Source organism: Piliocolobus tephrosceles, chromosome 1, assembly GCF_002776525.5.
Source record: "Piliocolobus tephrosceles isolate RC106 chromosome 1, ASM277652v3, whole genome shotgun sequence".
In the NCBI taxonomy this organism is placed as follows: Eukaryota; Metazoa; Chordata; class Mammalia; order Primates; family Cercopithecidae; genus Piliocolobus; species Piliocolobus tephrosceles.
Genome location: NC_045434.1, coordinates 35,645,761 through 35,669,390, shown reverse-complemented (window position 1 = coordinate 35,669,390; position 23,630 = coordinate 35,645,761). Strand labels below are relative to the sequence as shown.

General features: G+C 50.8%; 1 protein-coding gene across 1 annotated transcript; it reads right to left on the bottom strand.

Annotated features, from left to right (window-relative positions):
• Positions 1–7,754: 7,754 nt before the first annotated feature.
• On the bottom strand, positions 7,755–22,566 carry TOR3A (torsin family 3 member A). The gene is made up of 6 exons (XM_023231244.2): positions 21,551–22,566; positions 20,887–21,000; positions 17,770–18,035; positions 15,620–15,798; positions 9,517–9,641; positions 7,755–8,770 (listed from the first exon to the last, which is right to left on the bottom strand). Exons 1-6 carry the CDS (start codon positions 21,822–21,824, stop codon positions 8,520–8,522), a joined length of 1,209 nt encoding a protein of 402 aa, XP_023087012.1. The 5' UTR covers positions 21,825–22,566; the 3' UTR covers positions 7,755–8,519.
• Between the last annotated feature and the right edge of the window lie 1,064 nt (positions 22,567–23,630).

Sequence of the window (23,630 nt, the reverse complement as noted above, 5' to 3'; positions counted from 1 at the left end):
GGTAAAAAAAAAAAGCCAAACTGACCAAACTGACGGAATAGCCCCACTCCAGATCAGAATTCCCAGTGGACTGGGGTCTCGGCCAGTATATTCTCCAGTGATCTCGCCAGGTGTTTCAAACACCCACGGCTATCTGAAAACTGTTAGTACCCCAACCCTTTTCTTTATAGATTAAGAAACTAGCAGAAGATGGTTCAGTAACTTGCCCATTGTCTCAACAGTTAATTAGTGGCAGAGCCAGGACTAGAATTCAAGTCTCTTGACTTTATGGTTGTGGGGTCTTTCCACCATACCTGCTGCCATGTGAGACACTGCAAACAAGTGGCTCAGACTGACAATCAGCCTGTGTGGTGTTGCACACTATGTAAAGCACATGCTCCTGACACTCTGACCTTAAGGGATTTGAATGTGGAGTAATGGGAACACGAGCAAAGCAAGCACTCAGTAGAATTCAGTCATTTAAAAAATCATATGGGGTCATTCTTTTGGACAGACCTCAGCAACACAGCAATGTGCACTTTGTAGTAAAGAAAACCAACTTGAGTTTTTAAAAAACCTAGTTAGTCCTACATTCCTTTTTCTTAAAAATAAAACTTTATTGTTCACATTGTTTTAATAACTAAGATAATGTATATGAGAGCACTTTGAGAAAATAGCAACTGTAATATAACTATAAGGTGGTAGTATTGTCTGTTTAAAAGATAAGACAGTTGATTCAATGTGGATGGACCCTGTGGGGGACCTGAAAATGCAGATATGTAAGAATCACCTCTGTCATGTATCACAGTTAGAAATATGAAACTGCTTAACGAATATGAGCAGGTATAGCAAGTGTTTTGCTACAGTTGTAGTTCAGAGCTGAATTACTTCAGGAAACTAGGGACCAACTTTTTGGTTTAATTCCGATCTTTAAAAAGTAAGAATGTGTACTCACTCCAGAACACAGAAGCTCTTCCAGGGACCTTGACTCAAGAAGGATGAGGCCCTCTTCTCCATTTGTCCACTATATGCTTGGCCATTTATCCTAAATGTGGTGGGAGCAAACTTGTTATCTGTTGATGTTGACAGTGTCTTTTTTAACCTATGTCCTGCATAGTTTTGTTAGGTTTACAGGGGGAAGTGGATGGCCATAAAACCAGTGCACTCTGGGAATTACTTTTCTAGGATTTCCTACCAGTTATAAATGACATTGACATTTGTCATCTATCTTTTTTTTTCTTTTTCTAGAAAGAGTAGCTGAGCCGGGCGCGGTGGCTCAAGCCTGTAATCCCAGCACTTTGGGAGGCCGAGACGGGCGGATCACGAGGTCAGGAGATCGAGACCATCCTGGCTAACAGGGTGAAACCCCGTCTCTATTAAAAATACAAAAAACTAGCTGGGCGAGGTGGCGGGCGCCTGTAGTCCCAGCTACTGGGGAGGCTGAGGCAGGAGAATGGCGTAAACCCGGGAAGCGGAGCTTGCAGTAAGCTGAGATCGGGCCACTGTACTCCAGCCCAGGCGACAGAGCAAGACTCTGTCTCCAAAAAAAAAAAAAAAAAAAAAAAAGAATAGCTGAAGTTAATTCACCTATTATAAAATACTTGAAAGTAAATTGCATTGGTGGCCACTTTTGAATGATAGTTACATTTCATGATGACCCCTCCTGCTCCCTTCCATTTTGCTACTTATGTCATTGTTATTATCAGGCTCTGCCCCTACCGGCAGTTCATATTGGGTTGACGGGGTTATCTATATTTTTGTTCTTGATTTTTGAGTTTCATCGTCTTGCATTAAATTGTTCCCCCTGGATTTGGGGTTCATCTCTGTGCCCTAAGGATCTGCTATGACCAGTCCTCTTTTTGTAGGTGGTGGGTCTCTGGCTTAAGTATTGATAGGCTTCAGCGGTTTGTATCTCTGTCTTAGCTTGTATCAAGCCAGTAGTAGCTCACTTCCTTTGTAAATGCCTACTTCAGTCTGGAATCCGTAGGAGTATATGAGAACTTCTGAAACGTCTCCCACTCTTAACAGTCAGGATATCTATATCATTTGGATAGAGTTCCGGTTTTCCAACTACTAGACTTTTGCAAGGCTTGCTTTTTTTTCTCCCCCCCAGCAAGCCAGTAGTAACCGTTACTGTTACTTGCTCTGTTCAGCACAACTGTGGTTCACTTGAACTTCACTGTCATTCCCTGTGCTCCTCTCTTACTGGGAAGCGTGGGTGGGATTCAGGGCTGTGGGCGGGCCGCACCTGCTCCGGAGCGCTCACCCCCAGACTCCTAGTCCAGCCTGTCTTTTGGGAAGTTTATTGCAGTGTCCACAAGGATGAATTTCTGCTTTTCATGCCACCTCTGTGAGGTATGTATTCTATCTTGAGTATGTACAAGATGATACCTTTTGGCCGGGCTTGGTGGCTCATGCCTATAATCCCAGCACTTTGGGAAACCAAGATGGTCGGATCACTTGAGGTCAGGAGTTTGAGACCAGCCTGGCCAACATGGCGAAACCCCGTTTCTACTAAAAATGTAAAAATTAGCCAGGTATGGTAGTACACGCCTGTAATCCCAGTTACTCCCGAGACTGAGGCAGAAGAATTGCTTGAACCCAGGAGGCGGAGGTTGCAGTGAGCTGAGATCGTGCCGCTGCACTCCAGCCTAAGTGACAGAGTGAGACACATCAAGAAAAAACAAAAACAAGATGATACCTTCATTTCTGACTCAATATCCTAGATCCAAAGGACAGGAAATTAGGGAAGGCTTCACCCTGTGGGATCAGGATAAAAAGATCCCATACTCCTCCCCAGGTAAGGAGGCCTGTGGCAGGTCATGATTGAAAGCTGACTTGGAATGGCAGAAACTGCTGAGAGGCCACCCTTGGAGATTTGTGCCTTCAAAGATAGGTTTCATGAGTCTTATAGAGGAAAAACTCGTCAGCTGGGTGGATTTTGCATGATTATTGAACGAGAACTGGTAGACACGAGCTTCTCAGGTGGCAGTGGCCAGAGCCTCCATCTGTGAGAATCCCCCACTTGAAGTGGTTTCCTGAGAGTGCTCACTCGGCAATGGCTGCGTTTCTCAAGCCCACCTGCGAGGCCTCACCAGACCCTTCCCTCCAAGTGCACTTACTTCTTCATCCCCATGTACATCTCTAACTTTGAAATTGTTTACCTCTCCTAGAAAAATCTTACCTTTTACCCTGAGCAGAGTAGCAAAGCCCTGTTCACTCAGAGGGAGCGGCTGGCATCATATTGAAGGGGAAATGCCAGGCACAGCACTGTCCTCAGACCACCCCATATCTGGAGCAGAATTGTGATACATGTCATCTGTGTCTGTTCTGGAAGATTCTTTGTTCATCATTGTACTCGCATCAGCAGATTTCAGGGTCTTCCTTGTCACTCCAGGCTACTGAGCTGAACCCTTAGAAGCTGGGGTCTCCGAGCATGCTAAATAACCTTTTAGGACACGCTGGAGGCAAACTGTGGAATGCTAGCAGGCTTTATGAAAGGAAATATAGGGAGTTTGTGTAGTCGGAACTTGCTTAGATTTGCTTCTGAATCTCAGAGCGGGAGTTTTAAATCATGTAATTAGGCACCATTAACTTTAGCTGGAGAATGGGACTTAAATGTTCACATATATGTATACTTAATTTTCAGCAATTATAGCACAACAAAAAAATATGCAAATTTATTGTTGTTTTAGAAGGTATTGCAGGACTAGGAATGCTTTAGGGTCATCAACAGTAAACCTCAGATACTGTTCTGCATGATTCAGAAGTACCATACCAGGTATTGTGAGTGGCAAGAAGGCCAGGAGACAGAGATGCTTCTGGTAGATGAGGGCCAGAGAAACCAGCTCTCCTCCATTTGACAGCAATTTTTCACTGTGGCCACTTGGACTCTATTGTGTTTTGAGAGGAATTTATTGAGATCTTGAGAAATCACCATGATTAGGATGATTGTCAATTAGTATTCAGAAACTAGAAAGGAACAATGAGATACTCGTTGTGTGGTTCTTTAGGGCATATGTTTGAAAACCCTCTCATCTCAGATTTATAGCTGGTGTGCGTTTGTGTCCATAAGTGCACATGCACTGCTGTCGTGCCCATTAAGAAAGGGGGAGTAAGTAAAAGAGGAATCACTCAGATCTTTCCTTGGGTGAACAGCGGTGGCGTGGTTGGTGTGTTGACTGTGAACAGGCTGACTTAGCTGTTGATGCGTACTCAGAACCCCCATCTCCTCCCAGACTCTGCACTTTTCCTTCTCTGCAGTCTGATTCTCTAATGACCGTCACTGGACAAACCCGTTTTATGCTTGCTTAGTAAAAATAAGTTTAAACATTTCATGGTGGTTGACAGAGCTTTGTCCCAAACATGCGGATTCAGAATCTTTAAAACTCGTTGAACATTTATACCAAAGGTCCCGCCCTGCAGGTGTGTATGTGGTGCACAGAGAGTGGGGTTTGGAGCATCGGGCACTGTGTGCATTGCTAAGGGGACATAGTGAGACAACGTGGGATTTAACTAAAAACACATCAGTTGTGGGCCACGCTACCAGTGTTGTCAGGTATATCTGTTCTTCATTGTTGTTGTAATATATTTTCCGTTGTTTTTCTAATTTAATTCTCTCCCTCTGTTGTCTGACTGTGAACTGCTAACAGTGTTAAACTTGATGTAAATAAATGAGGCCCTTGAAAGGGACTGCTCTCTCTGTCTTCTCACAAGGTTTGCCAAGTTGTGTTTTGTTTTAAATAAAGGTTGCAATATTTTATTGGCAAAGTAGGCTGGAGATTGGAGTGTTTCTCCCATGATTTTAGTTGACAGGGAATCTAAGCGTTTCTTTCTCTCTGCGTAATACGGATCTCTATAAGGTAAAGAAGCCGCTTTTAGCAAGCAGCCCTCTGGCACATTCTTTAGGATGTCCTCTGTGGGGGTGAATACTCATCCGTTGGTGGATTACATTTTTGGAAGTGAAGAAAAGGCATCATCTGGAGTCCAGGCTGCTGTGCATAAGGTGGGTAATGTGTTTGTATGTGTGTCTTCAACATGAAGCGACTGTCAGGTGAAATTTAATTCTCTCAAAATCCATTCTGAGGACAACTCCAAGTAAGTTGTAAGTGTTCTGAGTCAATGTAGCATTTGTAGAGTGGGTGTAGAACCTCACAGGATAACGTTCCATTCTGGTTGATGTGGTCTTCAGTGTTTTATGAATGAGTTGCTGCTTTTAGAAGTAACCTTAACTAGGTATGGGTAGAATGTACACAAGTCGTGCATACATGAGGCCCAATTAAACTGGCTGGTAAGCAGCAGTTTATACACCTCCTCACATTCCACCTTCAGTCCTTTTCTCCCACTCATTTTTGGTTGTCTAGAAAGTCTTGTTTTTACAATGTGATTTGACTTACAATTTTTTTTTTTTTTTTTTTTTTTTGAGATGGAGTTTCCTTTCGTTGCCTAGGCTGGAGTGCAATGGTGTGATCTCGGCTCACTGCAACCTCTGCCTCTCGGGTTCAAGCAGTTCTCCTGCCTCAGCCTCCCAAGTAGCTGGGACTACAGGTGCGTGCTACCGTGCCCAGCTAATTTTTGTAGTTTTAGTAGAGACAGGCTTTCAACATATTGGCCAGGCTGATCTTGAACTCCTGACCTCAAGTGATCCACCCGCCTCAGCCTTCTGTAGTGCTGGGATGAGTTCGCCCACTGCCTAGACAGAAGCCAGTTTATCAAGACAGAAGAATTGCGATGGTGAAAGAATAATTCACACAGAGCTGGCTGTGCCAGAGACCGGAGTTTTTTTATTACTCAAATCAGTCTCTCAGTAAATGGGGGGGTCAGAGTTTTTAAGGATAATTTGGTGAGTAAAATCATGGGAATCGAAGCTGTTCCCGTCTGCTGAGTCAGTTCCTGGGTGGGGGCCACAGAACTGGCTGGCAGGTCCAGGTGGGGCCATCTGGTTGTTAGAAATGAAAAACCTGGAAAGACATCAAAAAGGCCAATCTTAGGTTCACAATAATGATGTTAACCTTCAAGAGTAATTGGGGAAGTTGCAAATCTTATGACCTCCAGAATAATGGCTGGTAAGAATTCCAGTTCCTCTCATCTTGGCTTAGTGGCCTTTCATTTGTTTTATAAGAACGGTTTAGCCTTTTTGGGAAGGGCTATTTAAACAAACTATACACAGAAATCCTTCCCAAAGCTAGTTTGGCCTATGCCCAGGAATGAACCAGGACAGTTTAGAGGTTAGCAACAAGATGGGGTCAGTTAGGTCTCATACGTCACCCATAGTTTTCTCAGTTTATGATTTTTGCAAAAGCGGTTTCATAGGCACTTTATAAAAATGAACTCACGTCATCCAGCAACCCTGTGAGGTAGGCACAGTTAAGCTGAAGTGGACGCGGAGGCTAAACTGCTTTCCCGTGGCCTCACAGTGTGAAGTGGTGAAACCATGGCTCCAGCCCTGGCAGTCTGGCTCCGGAGAATGTGTTTGGAACCACTATATTCTGCTGCTTGTCCTGGTTCCCCAGGTGGGAGGTTCAGATCCTCTGTTTATGACGCCAAACAGCTGGCCAGTGCTGGAATGGATGCCACCTGTTCTGTCTCTGAGACTTACCCTTTAACAAGTGTATTCAGTGCGTTTAGAGCCTGGTGTGCGGTTATATCGGGTGGCTTGCATCTTCTGGGATGCTCGAGACGGAAAACCTGTAAGTAGCTAACACTGGCTCCATCTGATTGTATGGTTAGGCTGAGTTCACTTTTATCCCTTGAGTGGTATGAAACTAAAACCCTTTTATTTCGTTGATTTGAATATTTGAGTATCTAATGTGGCGCAGGGTAGGTACTTTCTAACCTTGAGGCAGTTGAGTAAATGAGCACAATAAACTGTTGAATGTGGGAGAGACAGAAGTGTTTCATTTGATGAGAACTAAAGGAGAGAGGGTTGAGGCAGCCTTTTTTTTTTTGAGATGTAGCTTCACTTGTCACCCAGGCTGGAGTGCAATGGTGCGATCTCAGACCGCACACGCCACCTCCCGGGCTCCAGTGATTCTCCTGCCTCAGCCTCCCGAGTACCTGCGACTATAGGCGCATGCCACCACACCTGGTTAATTTTTGTTTAATAGAGACGGGGTTTCACCACCTTTGCCAGGCTGGTCTTGAACTCCTGATGTCAGGTAATCTGTGAGGAAGGCTTAAATTAAGAAAGGACACGAGATGATGACAAACAGAAAAGAAAGAAAAGGCTGGGCACAGGGGCTCACGCCTGTAAGCCCAACACTTTGGGAGGCTGAGGCAGGAAGATAGCTTGAGTCCAGGAGTTCCAGACCAGCCTGGGCAACATAGTGAGCCCCTGACTCTGTGTGTGTGTGTGTGTGTGTATAATATGTAAAAAACAGGGAAAAAAGACCTGTGTTATTCCAGAGGCATGGGAGAAGAACCAAGAAAAGGGGAAAGGCACATAAGAACACTGTGTTTAGGCACAATGCTACATGTCTACACGGTGCCATTTGATCCTCAGAAATGACTGCTTTTCTTTTTACAGCCGAGAGTACAGGAGCGAACATTTTCATATGTAAGAGCAACGTGCTGTGGAAGCCTCTTCAGTAGGATGTGGGCATGACTTGGTTCCACCGATGTGGTCCCAAAGCAAACCGACTAGATGGGCAGGCCAGCCACATACCCTGCCAGCTCCGTGTGTGCCAGCATCTGCCCTGTCTCTGCCAGGCCTTATCAGGATTATCAGGTTTGAAATTTTGCTAGGTCTCAGAAACAGTAAGAAAGTAGGCCAAGGATTTTAGAAAAATCAAAAATTTTAATCTTTACACATAACACATCAAGACCCCCAATTGTCTTTGAAAAGGTCCCCCCTCCCCCACCAAAATCTGTAGACCGTAAGTCTTGGCCTACACTGACCTGATTTGTAAAATACCTTCTGTGTGCTTTTCCCTTCAGCCCCAGGCTCTTGGCTGATTGCTCACAACAGAAGCAGCCCGGCTTTCCTCTGGGAGTACCAATTTGAAAGCCTACCAGCCCGTAAACCTAGAGTGTACTCTCCACTCCTGGCTCACAGAACTTCGTTCTCCCCAGCTCTGTAACCCCAGGACTCTAAAGCCTTTGAGGCCCAACACCCAAGCTCTTCCTTGCAGAAGAGCTGAGATGCTAAGGAGACCATCTGGAGTGTCATAATAGCCCTTGGGATTTGCTGAGCTCCCACACGCCTTGTTTCAACCACCTGGCCCACTTTCTTCAACCACATTCCACTTTGGAATGCGTGTCTTTAAGGCACCGAGTGATCTTAAGAATGGGGTCTGTTTTTGACTCCAGCAATCCAAGTTCCTATCTATCTCGGTGGGACCTCAAAAAAAAAAAGAAAAAAAAAAAGGATTGGCTCAGCTTCTAATGTAAGGCCTGCCTTTTACACACCAGTTGTGTGTGAGTGACTGCTGGATGCCAGTCCACACCCCCTCAAACAGCTCCCAGTGCCGAACAGGGGCTCCTACAGGTCCCAGCGTCCTGTTAGTGAAGAAAGGGAGCTCCAGGAAGTCTTCCTCTAGCCTTCATGACAGGAAGTAGTTAATCCTCTGGGAGATAGACTTGCAACCCTGGGAAGAAAAGAGTTGTTCCTCCTTGGGGACATACACCATCATCTGGGCAATTTCATCCAGGGTCTCTTCTGTATACAGGAGCTCCTGGCTCAGGAAGGCATCCCGTGCACACAGCCTCACGTGACGGTACTCCAGTGGCAGGAAGGGGATGAAGTAGTCAATCAGCTTTTCCTTCACAAGACGGCTGTGGCCAAAGCCATTGTCTGAAATCAAGACCAAAGTTACATGGAGTCTGACCTAGGACTGAACTTAGCTGGAATTTAGAGGGGGGTGGGGGGTTGCTGTTTGTTTCTTTTAAACGGGGGCTTGCTCAACCAGGCTGGAGTACAGTGGTGCGATCTGGGCTCCTGGCAGCCTCCTGGGTTCAGGGATCCTCCCGCCTCAGCCTGTGAGTAACTGGGACCACAGGCGCACACCACGCCTGGCTGATTTTTGTATTTTTTTAGAGACAGGGTTTCACCATGTTGGCCAGGCTGGTCTAGATCTCCTGGACTCAAGTTAGCTGCTCGCCTCAGCCTCCCAAAGTGCTGGGACTACAGGTGTGAGCCACCGCACCTGGCCCCAGCTGGAGTTTTAAGGTGCCCCCAAACTGAAGGGCTGGGTGAGGTTGGATCTCTTCTCTCAACTCCAGGAGTGCTCTCTGCAGTGTATGTCAGGAACTCTACAGCTGTGTCTCCTTTAGGTAAAGTCTTGCAGTGAGACTCAGCGTCTCAGGCTTCAGAGAGCACTGTGCCTGTTCTTGGGGCCAGTGCAAACTACTTTTCCAAGTATTTCCAGAAAAGGAGTTCAGGCACTTTTCTTGTGCCTACCCAAGGTTGACAGTGTGAGATGATTAAGGGCTGCCCTCTGTGTTCCCAAGTACCCTATCTACCTCATAAACACACATGCCAACAAACTAATTATCACCAGCTGTGGCTCTCACCAGCGGCTTATTGAGTCACTCACTCACCTGTGGTCTCCACAATCTCCGCCTGGAGGTGGGGCTCCAGGTGTTCCATCGTAATTTCTTCCCGAGACCATCCAGCCTTGAGCAACTTGAGGACCACCTCACTGATTATATCGCCCCTGAGATTACTGAAAGAGACAAGAGCTTGTTAACCCATTTCTTTATATTTAGCTTCCATATGTTATCTCACCGCTGAAACCAATGCATTGGTACCTGGAAGAATAGAGGCTGAGGAGACCTTGTCACAACCTCACAACCTAAAGGTCTGCACAGAAAAGACACTGTCCAGCTTTGCCACCCATTCTCTCTTGTGCCCTTTTGACACACACTTACTGAGACTGTGCTAAGTGCAGGGAGCATGAAGATGGTAAGATGTGGTTCTTTACTTCTGTGTGGTCTGAGGGGCATCCGTGTATTCGGTTCCAGGACAGTGTGGCAAGCGCTAATGGAGGAGTGACTGAGTTCTAAGGAGAAGGCTTCAGAGGGAGGACGAGGCTTCTGAGCAAATAAAGAACAATTAGTGACCATCAGACACTTGACAAGGAAGGGATGTGTCCAGGCCTGGGTGCACCAGAGCATAGGCAGGAAAGGTCGGCCAAGGCTAGGGTGAGAAGGCCTTTGTCTGCCATGGACATGGACTTGAGCTTACGGACCATGGAGAAGGGATGGAAAGGAGGATTTAAGAATTAGTTATGGAGGCACAATTGAAAAACCCTGGAACTGATGGATGTGAGAAGTGAAAGGAGGTCATGAAACAACAAGTGTTAGTCTCAAGCTGCTTGCTGTCCCCCTTAACAGAGGTGGAACATGGAAGGGCAGAGATGAAAGCTTGGTTTTACACATTTGAGTGTTTTTTGCTTGCCTGTGATCTCTCTCAGGTTGTGGTATCACTGGGCAACTGGAATTACGGGTGTGAAGCACAGAAAGCGATTTGGGTTAGAGATAGGAGGGAGAAAGGGGATAAGGAGAGAAGAGCAACCGTAGAGCCACCAGCAGGGGAGCTGGGACAGGTGGTGGAGACGTGGACCTCCTCCGCCCTCCCCGGCCCAGGCGTACTTCTCCCCCACCTCACTGAGCCGTCCACCCCTCCCTGGGCTACAGCCTCCGCCAGCTCCACCAGCTCCTGAAACCAAGGCCTTGCCCAGCTCCACATCATGCACTCGCACTTCCCTGTGCTTTCTCTCTCTTTTTAGAGACAGAGTCTCATTGTGTCCCCCAGATTGGAGTACAGTGGTGTGATTTTGGTTCACTGCAGCCTAACCTCCCCAGGCTCAGCTAATCCTCTCACCTCCGCCTCCTAAGTAGCTGAGACTGCAGGTACATGCCACCCTACCCAGATTTGTTTTTTTTTTCTTGAGACGGAGTTTCACTCTTGTTGCACAGGCTGGAGTGCAGTGGCATGATCTCAGCTCACAGCAGCCTCTGCCTCCTGGATTCAAGAGATTCTCCTGCCTCAGCCTCCCAAGTAGCTGGGATTACAGGCACGTGCCACAATGCCCAGCTAATTTTTGTATTTTTAGTAGAGACAGGATTTCACCATGTTGGCCAGGCTGGTCTTGAACTCCTGCCCTCAGCTGATCTGCCCGCCTCAGCCTCCCAAAGTGCTGGGATGACAGGTGTGCCTGGCACTATTAAAAAAATTTTTTTTTGTAGCGACAAGGTCTCGCTATGTTCCTCAGGCTGGTCTCGAATTCCTAGGCTCAAGTGATCCTCCCACCTCAGCCTCCCTTGCATTTTCCTCAGGTCCAGTAGAATGAGGTAGGGTAAAGGACAGGGAAGGCAGGTGGCAGGTTAAGGAGTGGGGAACCAGTATCTCCATCTCTCTCCCTCCTTACCCAGCTCTGAAAGCCCTCATGACACCCACCAGTATATTAACTCACATCTTTGCTCATTTAGCCTGTGACCACACCCTGTTGTTCCATGGGGGCTCCTGGGAAATGAGGGGAGCTGTGTGGTTCTCTCCCTCCCTGCCTCCACCATTGGGTAGAGGCTAAGGCTGGGCAGGCATCTTTCCCTGCCATGCAGGTAAGCCCGGACTGCCAAGTTGTCCAACTAGGTGCCTCGTCGTAGGGGGAGGTGCCAATGTCTTTTTCACAACCAGAATTTACCAGGGGCTGAGAGCTCCCAGCTGGAGGAGCCCGGCAGGAACAAGGGCCATCTGCAGTGCTTGCTCAAGGTCAGTTGCTCAGCCAGGCTTCCCCCGAGAAGCAGCTCACAACACTCTTCCACTTGCCGACACTGCCGCTACCGCAGGAAGGCCTTCCAGGCACATACCTGTGCACACAGGAGCAGCCACCGTTGCATCAGCTGAGGCAAGAGCCTGCTGCCAGGGTGTTGCCCCATCCTGCCTTCCCCGCAGGAGGCAGGTAGCACTGTTTACCTTGGCAGAGGCTGGAAGGCAGGATCTGGGATGCTGTGAAACCCCACAGTGATACTCCCTCACCCCGGCCCAGGGGCACGGACTCCAGGGCCTTCTCCATTCTGTAAGGTGCTGATGCAGGTAAAGAGAGGTCCCATCACATGGGGCAGGAAGCTGGGCCTCTTTATTTCTGTAACCGCAGTGCTTTGCACATAGCAGGCACACAGCCTTTAGTAAATAAAGGGACATCTCTGCACATGTGTCTGCACCGTCTCCACCCTTCTCAAGCGCTCCTGTTTTGTCTCACAGCCAAAGTCCCTTTTCTTCCACCACTTCTCAGGCTTTAATCTCACCCACTGACCCATAACCTGGGGCCCCTCTCTATGCGCCACCCCTCCCGTCTTCAGGATCGCCACTCCAGCACCAGCATGCTACCTTCAGACAGACACTGTCTTCCCGGAGCACCTCAATTCCTATCCACAGCCACCTGGGTCACTGGGAAGTCTGGAGGAGCCAGAAGGCACCTCTCTCAACCAGCCCTCTCCCCTGTCTCCAGCCCCTGCCAGGGCTGATCTCACCAGCCTTATCCCTAAGACCCCAAAGGAAGGGGACTTAAGGCCTCACCAGAGAGAACTGGTGGTTACTGGTAACAAACCCCATGCTAACTGCTCTGTCTTTCCTAAAGGACAGACATAGACTCGATCATCTCTTTGAGCCTTAGTGTCCTCATTTATAAAGTAAGGACTGGACCAATCTAAGCTGTCCTCTCGTTAGTCAACAGGCAGCCAACAGACACTGGGGGCTGGGGCGCAAGGCCCATGACTCCACGAATAATTTCATTTGTGTAGTTCTATAATTTTTCAAAGTCCGTCCTTTCCTTTTCCTGACAACAGCACCCTAGTCACTTTACAGCTCCCATGAGAACAGGGCAGCAGCTCCGATTGCAGAGTTCCATGTTCCTGTCCTGCCGCATGAGCCCATTCTTGCAGCCTTCTATACCTGGCAGAAGTGGGCGAAGTAATGGTACTTTTCTGATGCCCAGCCACTGGCCCCGATTCCCTGGCCCGGATGAAGGACAGGCTCTGAGCACCACACTCAACTCCCTGCTTCAGCTCCCACCTCTTCTCTCCTACCACCAGGGGGAGGCCAGCAAAACCACTGGCGACTGACTTCAAATAGCAGGTTTAGGATTTATTTCAGAATTAAACTGCTGCTCTTGCTACAGTGTGGCTTGGTCACTCTAGCAGTTTGAATCAGCTGTGCTTTCCTCTCATGCTCTAGAATCCTTATTACAAGGGATGATTAATTGAAGCTCATTATAGAGATCAAGTCCAGAGACTCCAATATCAACAGTGTCTCCTCCCAGCCGTCGCCGGACTACCTGAGAACCTCAGAGGCTGAGAGGCTGCCGCCCTGCACAGCCTGGGGACAGACTGTCAGCCCAGCCCTCGGCTGGAGGGGGGACCTCTGGCTCGTAAGGGCTGGGCACGGGCCCACACCAGAGCCACTAGAACCCAAGGCCACATCTTTTTAATCTGTCCTTTACATCCTTGTCAGTTACGCATCCTCTTCCCTGGAGCTCAAAGGCTCCTGGGAGACCTCCCCACCCTGCTGTGGCATGGAGGAGTCTGGCAGGCGGCTTTCCCGCAGGCCCCGCCCCATGCCGCCCACAATCACGTGGCCTCGGACGGTCCACCGAGGCTGGGTCACTGGGAGAAAGGCCAGGCGGCTGGTGAGGGGCCGGAGGGTGCTGCCGTCGGGTCGACAGCCAAAATACTACAAAGGCTAACGTCTGCCTAGAGACTGCAAGGTCACCGGGTTGCATTAGGCAATCATGGCCCAGGTGAGGTTTTCCAAGCTGAGAAGTGGGTGGGAGAGTCTGCGTGGTTGGCACCACCTGAAGCCTGGAGGCCGCTGACGGGGAAAGGGAGGAGGAAGACACTCAGTGCAAGAGAGATCCTGTGGAAGCGAAAGGGAGGCCCGAGGCTGGGTCACCACGCTTCGCTCCATGCCGTGGGAAGGACTGGCTTCCGCGTCGGTGGTTTAGAGGGTCCCCTGGACTCCCCAACCCAGGGCTCAAGGGGAGAAACCACGGGGCACCCAGGTGACTCCTCTGTTTGGGCTCATATGCATGTTGCAGCCTCCACCTGACTCCCTATAACAGGAGGAGAGGTGAGCCCGGCTGCCTCCGAAGGTGGGAAATAAACAGTACAGAACGTGGGGATAAAAACTAATGAGAAGAATGTACTGTCTTCACCTCCTGGTTCTGGGCACTCAAATCATGCAAGAGATCGATCTCTTAAAAGTCACCCTAGGCGCCCCGCTCCCCTCCCACTTCGCAATGCATTCTAAGTCTCCACAGCTTCACCTACAGACCAGGAAGGGCTGCCCGCCACCACACAGAAATCCCAAGCCAGCAATGGTTTAAACCTGTTTCACTTTTTTTTTTTGAGACAGAGTCTCTTTCTTGTTGCCCAGGTTAGAGTGCAATGGCATAGTCTCAGCTCACTGCAACCTCTGCCTCCCAGGTTCAAGTGATTCTCCTGCCTCAGCCTCCCTAGTAGCTGGGATTACAGGCACCTGCCACTATACCCAGCTAATTTTGTATTTTTAGTAGAGACAGGCTGGTGTCGAACTCCTGACCTCAGGTGATCCACCCACCTCAGCCTCCCAAAGTGCTAGGATTACAGGCGTGAGCCACCGCACCTGGCCCGTTTCAGTTCTTCTTGTGAATCCACACTGACACAAGATCTGCCCTCCACAGCTCACCCCTTCACCCCTCCACACTCCCCAAGCTAGGATGAAAATCAGCATCTCCCCACCAACTTCCCCATCCTCACAAAGTGCACCCTGCAGCTTGGAAAACCCCCCAGCAAGCAAGTGCTGGCCTGGGGAAGGCGAGGCCGGAGTGGAGTTGGGAAGGGAGCACTTGGTTGGACTCCTACCGAGGCTCGAGCTATTGTGAAGCCTTTGAATTGGGTCAACAAGGACCCAAACTCAGCTTGTAACAGACGCAGGACTCCCCCAGTTGGAACCTCTGCAAAAAGATGAGGTTGGACAAGTTATTGCTAAGTTGTCTTCCCGCAAAGACATGTCAACAAAAGCACAGGAACCGCAGTGCCGTGATTCAGTGACTGGGTCCTGCGTGGCAGTGTCACAACTGAACTACAGGTCCTCAGAGGAAGCGTGGGCTTCTCAACCCGTATGCCCTGGATTTTAAGCCAGTGATGACTTCTCATGATCGGAGCAGAAATAGACCAAGGCTGGAGGAAGAAATGGCCGTGTTGGACTTGATGGGAGACTATGCCATTCTCTAACCAGGCTTGCCTTGGGAATTTGTTTCAAAAAGTCTGTCACCCAGATTGGAGTGCAGTGGCCCGATCTCAGCTCACTGCAACCCCCACCTCCTGGGTTCAAGCGATTCTCCCACCTCAGCCTCCCGAGCAGCTGGGACCACACGTCACCACGCCCAGCTAATTTGTGTACTTTTTGTAGAGATGGGGTTTTGCTATGTTGCCCAGGCTGGTCTTGAACTCCTGGACTCAAGGGACCCGGCCACCTTGGCCTCCCAAAGTGCTGGGATTACAGGCGTGAGCCACCACAGCTGGCTGCTGCTTTCTGTACCAGAGTTTGTGCTGCTTTTTCTTGAGGAAAAGGTTCTGAACCTGGGGGCGCGTGGAAGCCTCCACTGCCAGCTAGTATCTTCCCCTCCCCCAGCCCTCCTGACTACTGTTCCCCAGAACCCACCTGAGAAACAGAAAGATAGTCCATGCAAACTTGGCCCTGTGGCCCTCAGGGGCCCGGCGTTCTAAGTGTGGCCCAAGGACCTCCAGCAGCCCTGGGTGTAGCTTCTCGGCCTCATCGAAGATGAACAGGGTCTGGTGGCAGAGCTGCTGCGTCTCCCGGATCTGGCCCATCAGCTGCTCCTGCATGGGATATAGGGAGCAGCTGGGGAACTGGCGACTCCTTCCACCGCTGGCCTTGAGGGCGTGGTTTCCCCTGGGCATGTGCAATGGACTCCTGGGGGCTGGGTTTCACCCCCTCGAACCTATCAAATCCAAGCTCGGGGGAGGGCCTAGGACATTTGCATCTGACCAGCTCTCAGGTGATTCTCAAGCACCCTGAGGGTTGAAAGCTAAACAAGGTGAAGCCAGCCTGGGGACTAGGAGAGAGCCTAGAAAGGAGTGGGGAGAAGCCCTTCTGCCCTTGAGAAGGGGCCCCTGCTCCAGCCCTGCTCTCTCCTCTCCAGGACTAGGTCCCATCCCGGAGCTAATAATGTCCACACTGCCTGCAAAATTTTATTACTTCTACAACAAAAAAGTCCGGGCGGAACTTCCCTGTTTAAGCTCGGGGTCTGTTCCCAGGGGGTGGGTCGGAGTTGGGCTTTAACACAGGGGTGATGGGCAAGGAGAGGCTCATGTGTCCAGAGGCAGCCACGGTCCCCTGCCCTGAACTCCCGGGTGCACAGCGCCCACTGGCACCCTGGCTGGGCCGAGATCTCGGGAGGAAGCCTGCTGAAGGACTGACTGGGCCCAACCAACGTCCGACTTTGCTCCTGCAAGGGGCTGTGGAGGGTTCTTCGTCCCAGGCAAGACAGTAAACCCTCAAGTGAAAAGATGCTTCTTTGCAATGTTCATCAAAATGGGCAGGGAATATATTATTCAGGCCCAGCTCCCACCCCAGAGCCCACACTCCCTGTCTACTGGGTGCACCTGCGTGGGGGAAGTGCGAGGTGTAGGTTGTGCACATGCCAGTTTTCAGAGCAGGGAAGCTGGGGTTGCAGCAGTTTTGCCACAGTGTAAGCCAAATAGTTCTTCCTGGAAAGGCCAGCTCAGCCTGCCCCTGCCCTCCAAAGCCATATGGAAACTGCCAGGAGACGTGGGCAGTCTCTGTCCTCAGACACTGACATCATCTTCCCAGGGGAACACATTCCAGCTATTAGAACAGAAAGCCAAAGACAGGCGCAGTCATTTCTGTCAGGCTCTTCTGGTATGTTTTCAATACTACATGGCTGAATTCGTAGAAGAAACCCAAACTGGCAGAACAGCCAAGGAAATTTCTGTCCATCCACTTGCTGATAATAAGCCGATACGGGAAGACGTGGGGAATCATGTAAGATAGGATAGGCCTGTTTTTTTTGAGACGGGGTCTCACTCTGTCGTGCAGTGGCGCGATCTCGGCTCACTGTAAGCTCCGCCTCCCAAGTTCACGCCATTCTCCGGCCTCAGCCTCCCCAGCAGCTGGGACTACAGGTGCTGCCACCACACCTGGCTAATTTTTTGTATTTTTAGTAGAGACAGGGTTTCACCGTGTTAGCCAGGATGGTCTCGATCTTCTGAGCTTGTGATCTGCCCACCTCAGCCTCCCAAAGTGTTAGGGTTACAGGCGTGAGCCACTCCGCCCGGCCAATAGGCCTATTTTTTAAAAAGGCAGGATATGCCACTCTCTGTCCAACGTAGTTACAATGACAAAGAGCCTGGGGAAACGTTCCGCACCAAAGGCAGCACATAAAATGCTGACTCTCCTTAGCTGACAAGGGTGTGCCCATGTGGACAGTCCGATAGTTTCTGCTTTTTCTCTGTTCTGCACTGCCCGTGACATTTCAGTACTTCTACAACAAAAATCAACATGCAGCGTCCCTGCTTAAGTGCAGCGTCCAGCCTCTCGAGTGTGGCTATTCGGGGGACAGAGCAGTGGGGGGTGTTGGGAACGCCAGTCTCCGCCAGATGCTCAGGGCCTCTGTGAGGAGTGGACCGAGTGAGTGGCTCTGTCACAGGTTCTGCCACCTGTCCCCACCTCCCTAGGCTTCTCCAGAGCCCACTTCCTTGCAAGGAAGGGCTGGCAGAAGGGTCTTCCTCCCAGCACAGAGGCCTCACCCCCGCCCTGGCCGGCCTCACCTTGTACAGGTCCACATATTTGTGGTGAGGAAAGTGGAACGTGGCGATGAACATCCTGACACAGTCACTCATCAGCCCATCCCGATACAGGTTCTCCACCAGCATCCGTGCCACGAAGTTCTTGCCTGTGCCAGACCAGCCGTGGAATGACAGAGCAAGGGCCTTGTCTGGCTGGGGCGTCTCTAAGTAGCCCCTCACTGTTCTTAGGACCAGCTGCCGGACCAAATGCTGGCCATGCAGCCGCACGTTCAGGTCCCACTCTAAGCCTAAGGACAAGAAAGAGGCAGTCACAGCAAAAGGCACACACAGGCGCATCCACCAGAGCAGCCAACAGCCCAGAAACCAAGCAATTCTGAATCTCTCTCGGTTGGGATCAGTTACTCCTCCTGTTTGGCCTTATAATAAGCAGCCAGAAGGCAGACTTTGTAGCAGAAGGGATGCAAGGACCACTTTCTTTCCTTTTTTTTCTTTTTTGAGATGAAGTCTTGCTCTGTCACTCAGGCTGGAGTGCAGTGGTGCCATCTCGGCTCACTGCAACCTCCGCCTCCCTGGTTCAAGTGATTCTCCTGCCTCAGTCTCCTGAATGGCTGGGATTACAGATGCCCACCACCATGCCCGGCTAACTTTTGTATTTTTAGTAGAGATGGGGTTCACCGTGTTGGCTGGGCTGATCTGGAACTCCTGACCTCGTGATCCGCCCGCCTCGGCCTCCCAAAGTGCTGGGATTACAGGCGTGAGCCACCGTGCCCGGCCTCAAGGACTACTTTTTGAAGAGTTTGGGAAATAAAGATGGGACTTAGGGAGACAGAGGAATCGCCCTTCCTGAAGATCCTGCAGATACCCAGAACAGTTGGCACAGACCTGTCTAGGGAGGAACCCTGTCCCCCGTGTCCTGAGGCTGCTCCCATCCCTTGGTTTCAGGGCTCCCTGTTTCATGGAGAAGCTTGATTTTATTCATTCTCATTCAATTCAGCCAACACTTGTTGAGAGCAGCTCCAGTGTGCAAAGCCCTCTGCTAGGCCTAACTTCCTCTCAGACAGGAGGCTGTAGGGTTTGGAGATGCGGCTACCAGGAGCCACAGCAGAGACAGGGAGGGTGTGCTGCCAGCCGTGGGTGAGCGCTCCAAATCCAGGATCAATTGGTTGAACACCTCAAGCCAGCCCAGAGCGTGTATTCTGGAGCCTTGGGAGGTCAAGGTCTATGATTAAACATTGAGGGTATCACACATTGCTCCAAAAGTAGTAGTGACATAGAAGAAAATTAACATTTGCTGCTTTTTTCTCTGTATTCAGAACTGGGCTGAGTGTTTTACATTTAGTCTTCACAATTCCGCAAGGCAGGCATTATTATTCCCGTTTAAAGTTGAGGAAACTGGCTGGGCGAGGTGGCTTGCGCCTGTAATCCCAACACTTTGGGAGGCCAAGGTGGGTGGATCACCTGAGGTCAGGAGTTCGAGATCAGCCTGGTCAACGTGGCAAAACCCCATCTCTACTAAAAATACAAAAATGAGCCGAGCATGGTGGCATGCGCCTATAATCCCAGCTACTTGGGAGGCTGAGGGAAGAGAATCGCTTGAACCTGGGAGGCAGAGGTTGCAGTGAGCTGAGATCTCGCCACCGCACTCCAGCCTGGGTGACAGAGACTGACTTGGTCTCAAAATAAATAAATAAAATAAAATACAGCTGAGGAAACAGACACTTGGGAAGGATTCTGCCAGCAAAGAAGAGGCAAGACTAGGAATGCAGTGGAGGGGTCTCTGATTCCCCGGCCACAACAATTTGGATATCCAGACCCTTGTCAAGCAGGCATGTTGAGGGCAGAAGGTAGTTGATGGCAGAAAGTAACTCGCTAATTGCCACCTAGGGTCTTATCCAAGTCAGCAGTGATCCAGATTCCGACTTCCTGACCTGTATGTACTCCTATCTTCTGTCCTGAGCCAGACTGTGTCCCTAAAAACACTGTGTTATTGGCATTTTGGCCAATTAAGTGACCTAAATATCTAAGGTGGGCCTCCTTTATGAAGACTGAAGGAACTGGGATCAGAACTCTGGGTAAGAAGTTGCTCCTGGGGAAAAGAGAGGAAGCTTTTGCAAATGTCTGAATAGGTTTCAGAACATGGGGCCAAAGATGACCTTGTGAGAGTGAAAATGCAAATCAACTGCAATATGCAAATCAAGTCACCCAAACTAATTAGACAATACTGGTTGCCGGGTGCAGTGGCTCACACCTGTAATCCCAGCACTTTGGGAGGCTGAGGCGGGCAGATCACAAGGTCAGGAGTTCAAGACCATCCTGGCCAACATGGAGAAACCACGTCTCTACTAAAAATACAGAAATTAGCCGGACGTGGTGGCGGGCACCTGTAATTCCAGCTACTTGGGAGGCTGAGGCAGGAAAATTGCTTGAACCTGGGAGGCGGAGGGTGCAGTGAGCTGAGATCGCACCACTGCACTCCAGTGTGGGTGCAAAGCAAGACTCTGTCTCAAAAAAAAAAAAAAAAAAAAAAAAAGGGACACTTCTAATCACAACCCAGAATTTCTGATCCATTCTCTCACTGGATAGTTCCAGCCCCTCTGAGAGGTCCCTGTTTCTGTTTAGAATGAAACAAGGTGCTCTGGGCCTGACTCTCCTAGAGATCAAAGGAGATGTTGGATTATGAGTTAATCCCTTTGAAACTCTTAGTACAGTGCCTGGTATGTATAATAGATATTAGGTATTCTCTTCTCCTTGGAAACGCTCTCAGGGATGCAGGAGGACATGGTGGGGGTAGGTGACAAATGAGCAGAGGAAAACCTGTTTAGACAGGGGACACACGGTGGTACTGATGGGCCTGTTACCTCCTCCCAGCTCAGCTGAGTGTGATGTGTTCATGGCATTCCCATGGATCCTCAAGATCCACGAAACAGCTCAGTTTGCCTGGGCTATTAAGCTAGAGGCTAAAAAGGGGCTTCCCTGACTCAAGCATTTGGTAGTCCTTCAAAACCTCAGACTGTGGCAGTTCCTGCTTGTGGGGAGGTTGGACAGGATGACGAAAGGTCCCTTGCATCTAACCATTTCCCCTGGACTGCCTCCCCTCCCCCCAGATCCCTAGTCCCTTGAAGCCATGCAGGGTCCAACCTGTAAAGTTGTTGGAGATTCTGCAATCCCCACTGGGGCAGCAGTCTTGGAAGCTGCAGTACCACGTGGTCAGGAGATCCAGGTACCGCTGGCCCAACAGGGGAAGGCGCCAGCCTGGAAAAGGAAGAGCTGTGAGACCGAGAGGAGACCATCCGGCGCTCGACAGTGATGCGGCAACGTTGCCACACAATTTGTCAGGGACAGAGCGACACCCAGAACTCAGATTCCAACTCCCAGCCCCAGCCCGGCCCACTGTCGGTCCTCAAGCCCTGCGTCCAAAAGCAGCAAGGGAGACGGCAGTCACCAGGCATGTCCACAGCGGACGTTCCCTAGAGCTGTCAAGAGCAGCACCTTCGAATAACGCCAGGGTGGGCTGGGAGACGGCACAGGCGGTGCGAGCGAGTCTGGAAAGCGCGGGGATCGGGGCGGCAGGGGACGGGCAGCCGGGCCCCAGGGGGCGGCACCGGGGATGCGAGTGGGGCCGGGGCGGTGATGGGGCTCCCTGCTCCGCGGAGGCTGCCCCAGCCCACAGCCGGTACCGGCGGCTGAGCGGCGCAGGACTGCGGGCCCTGACGTCGCCCGGGGCAGGAGCAAGGCGACCACAGCCGCGGCCGATCGCACTCCGCTCCGCAGCGAACGGCGGGCCGCGGGGACGGGGTCTTACCCAGGGGCCTCGCGGCTGCCTCCTCGTCCTCGTCACAGTCGTCGGGCCACACCTGGCAGCTGAAGAGCGTCCAGTACCGCTTGGAGAGGGCGCCGGCCGCCCTGAGCTGCTCCTGCAGGCGCTGGAGGCCCGGCCAGGCCCAGGCCGAGCCCGGCTCGTCGGTTCCCTCCCACGGCCTGGAGGTGCCGCGGGGCTCAGGCGCGCCGGGGAGCAGCAGCAGCAGCAGCAGCAACAGGAGAAAGAGCCAAAGCTGGCGCCACGAGCCGCGAAGCATGGCCGGCCCCAAGCTGCGGGACCCTCTGGCTGCCGGCCTAGCCGGGCTCCCTTAAGCCCGGGGCTGTCGGGCTGGGACCACACTTCCGAGACGGACGTGAACCCGGGATTGGTGTTGCTCTGGCGACCGGCGGACCGGGCTGAGTGCGCACTGGCAGCCTCCGTACACGTGACCCAGGCGGGAACCCGAAACCCTGGCGGGGGTCCTGAGAGCCAGTCCGGAGACTGACTTCAGGCAAGGTGCAACTAACCGGCTTCCAGGAAGCAGTTTATTCTGGGTCGTGATTGTGGTTGCAAAGAAAGTGAAATCAGGCTTTGAAATGGCCACTGTCAATCACTCGGCTAGGGCTTTCGGACGGACCTGATGGCCCATCAGAGGCCTACCGAATAAAGGACACTCCTGCTCTGCCTTGCGTTTGCAGATCAACTTCTCGCCAACCTGTTAGAGGAAGCCGGGAAACCGTCTCAGTCAGGAGCGTTAGGCAGGCCAGGAGAGTCAGCTGAGTGAAGAGGCCCTGGAAAGAAGGGCGTAGCTGGGTGCCTGCCTGGCCGAGGTTGCCCTGGCTCCTCCGCAGAGGGAAATGAAACCGCAGCAAAACACCAGCAGGTTTCCACAGTTTGGGAGTCCACGAAAAGCAAGAGGAAGCTGATTAACGGGCCCCCGTCTGGAGGCGTTTGGATTTTGGAAACCCCCGAGTCATGGGTAAATCATAAGGCGTCATGTCAATGTAATTGTATCTCATAAAAAGGTGAAGTACTGTGTGCACTTTCTTGAGTAGGTTTGCAACTTTCAAGTGCTGGGACTGAGTAGCCCATCCACCACCACCGGCAAAAGACTACAGGGCCTCTTTCCCTCAGCGCTCTCTTCTCCACAGCGAGGAGCTTGGAACAAGGCTGTTAAGATTTCAGAAGAGCTTAATGCATTGTTTAAAATCACCTAGCTTACTTCAGCCAATGACCAAAAAGCCATCTTGTCTTAGGAGAAAACCGCTGTCTAGAGAGATGAGAGGACTCGGCTAATGTCATATGTTTAGGGGCTTTGAGGTTGGGCCCTCCAGACAGTAAGGTGAATCCGAGCGCCATGTGTCACAAATGTCACAGGCAACTTGACTCATCTCTTCACCCCAGTCTCTCAGATCACAGCCAGTGCCAGGTCTGCTCCATTCTCAGCAGCTCACCAAATTTGCGCCTTTCATTCAAACAGCTACAGAAACTAGACAAGCACCTTTGCTAGGACACGACGTTGCGTTGAAAAGTAAAATGTTCGTAGTGTCTCAGCCATTCGGTGTGATGTCAGAAACTTTTCACAGAGAAGCAGCCATGGCACCAGCCCAGCACTGTGTACATTAAGCTCGTGGAGTCCACCAGAGACAGTTAACAGCACATACACCACAGTGCTTACTGGAAAACCAAAACAATTAGGCCGGGCGCGGTGGCTTACGCTTGTAATCCTAGCACTTTAGAAGGCCGAGGAGGGCGGATCACCCGAGATCAGGAGTTCTAGACCAGCCTGGCCAACATGGTGAAACCCAGTCTCTACTAAAAATACAAAAATTAGCCAAGTGTGATGGCGCGCATCTGTAATCCCCGCTACTCAGGAGGCTGAGGCAGGAGAATGGCTTGAATCCAGGGGGCGGAGGTTGCAGTGAGTCAAATCGTGCCACAGCACTCCAGCCTGGGTGACAGTGCAAGACTCCATCTCAAAACAAAAAACAAAAAACAAAAAAAAACCTCACTCAACAAATGTCACTGGAGTCTGAATGGCAGTCTAGTATAGTGATTACCATTTTCTATTTGTGCAACCCTG

Excerpts from the sequence above, each read along its gene's own strand:
- TOR3A (XM_023231244.2), bottom strand. The coding sequence starts at position 21,824 with ATGCTTCGCGGCTCGTGGCGCCAGCTTTGGCTCTTTCTCCTGTTGCTG. Across the intron at positions 15,799-17,769 it reads AATATGTGGACCTGTACAAG|GAGCAGCTGATGGGCCAGAT; the intron begins GTGAGGCCGGCC and ends TATCCCATGCAG. Across the intron at positions 8,771-9,516 it reads GGAGATTGTGGAGACCACAG|ACAATGGCTTTGGCCACAGC; the intron begins GTGAGTGAGTGA and ends TCTTGATTTCAG.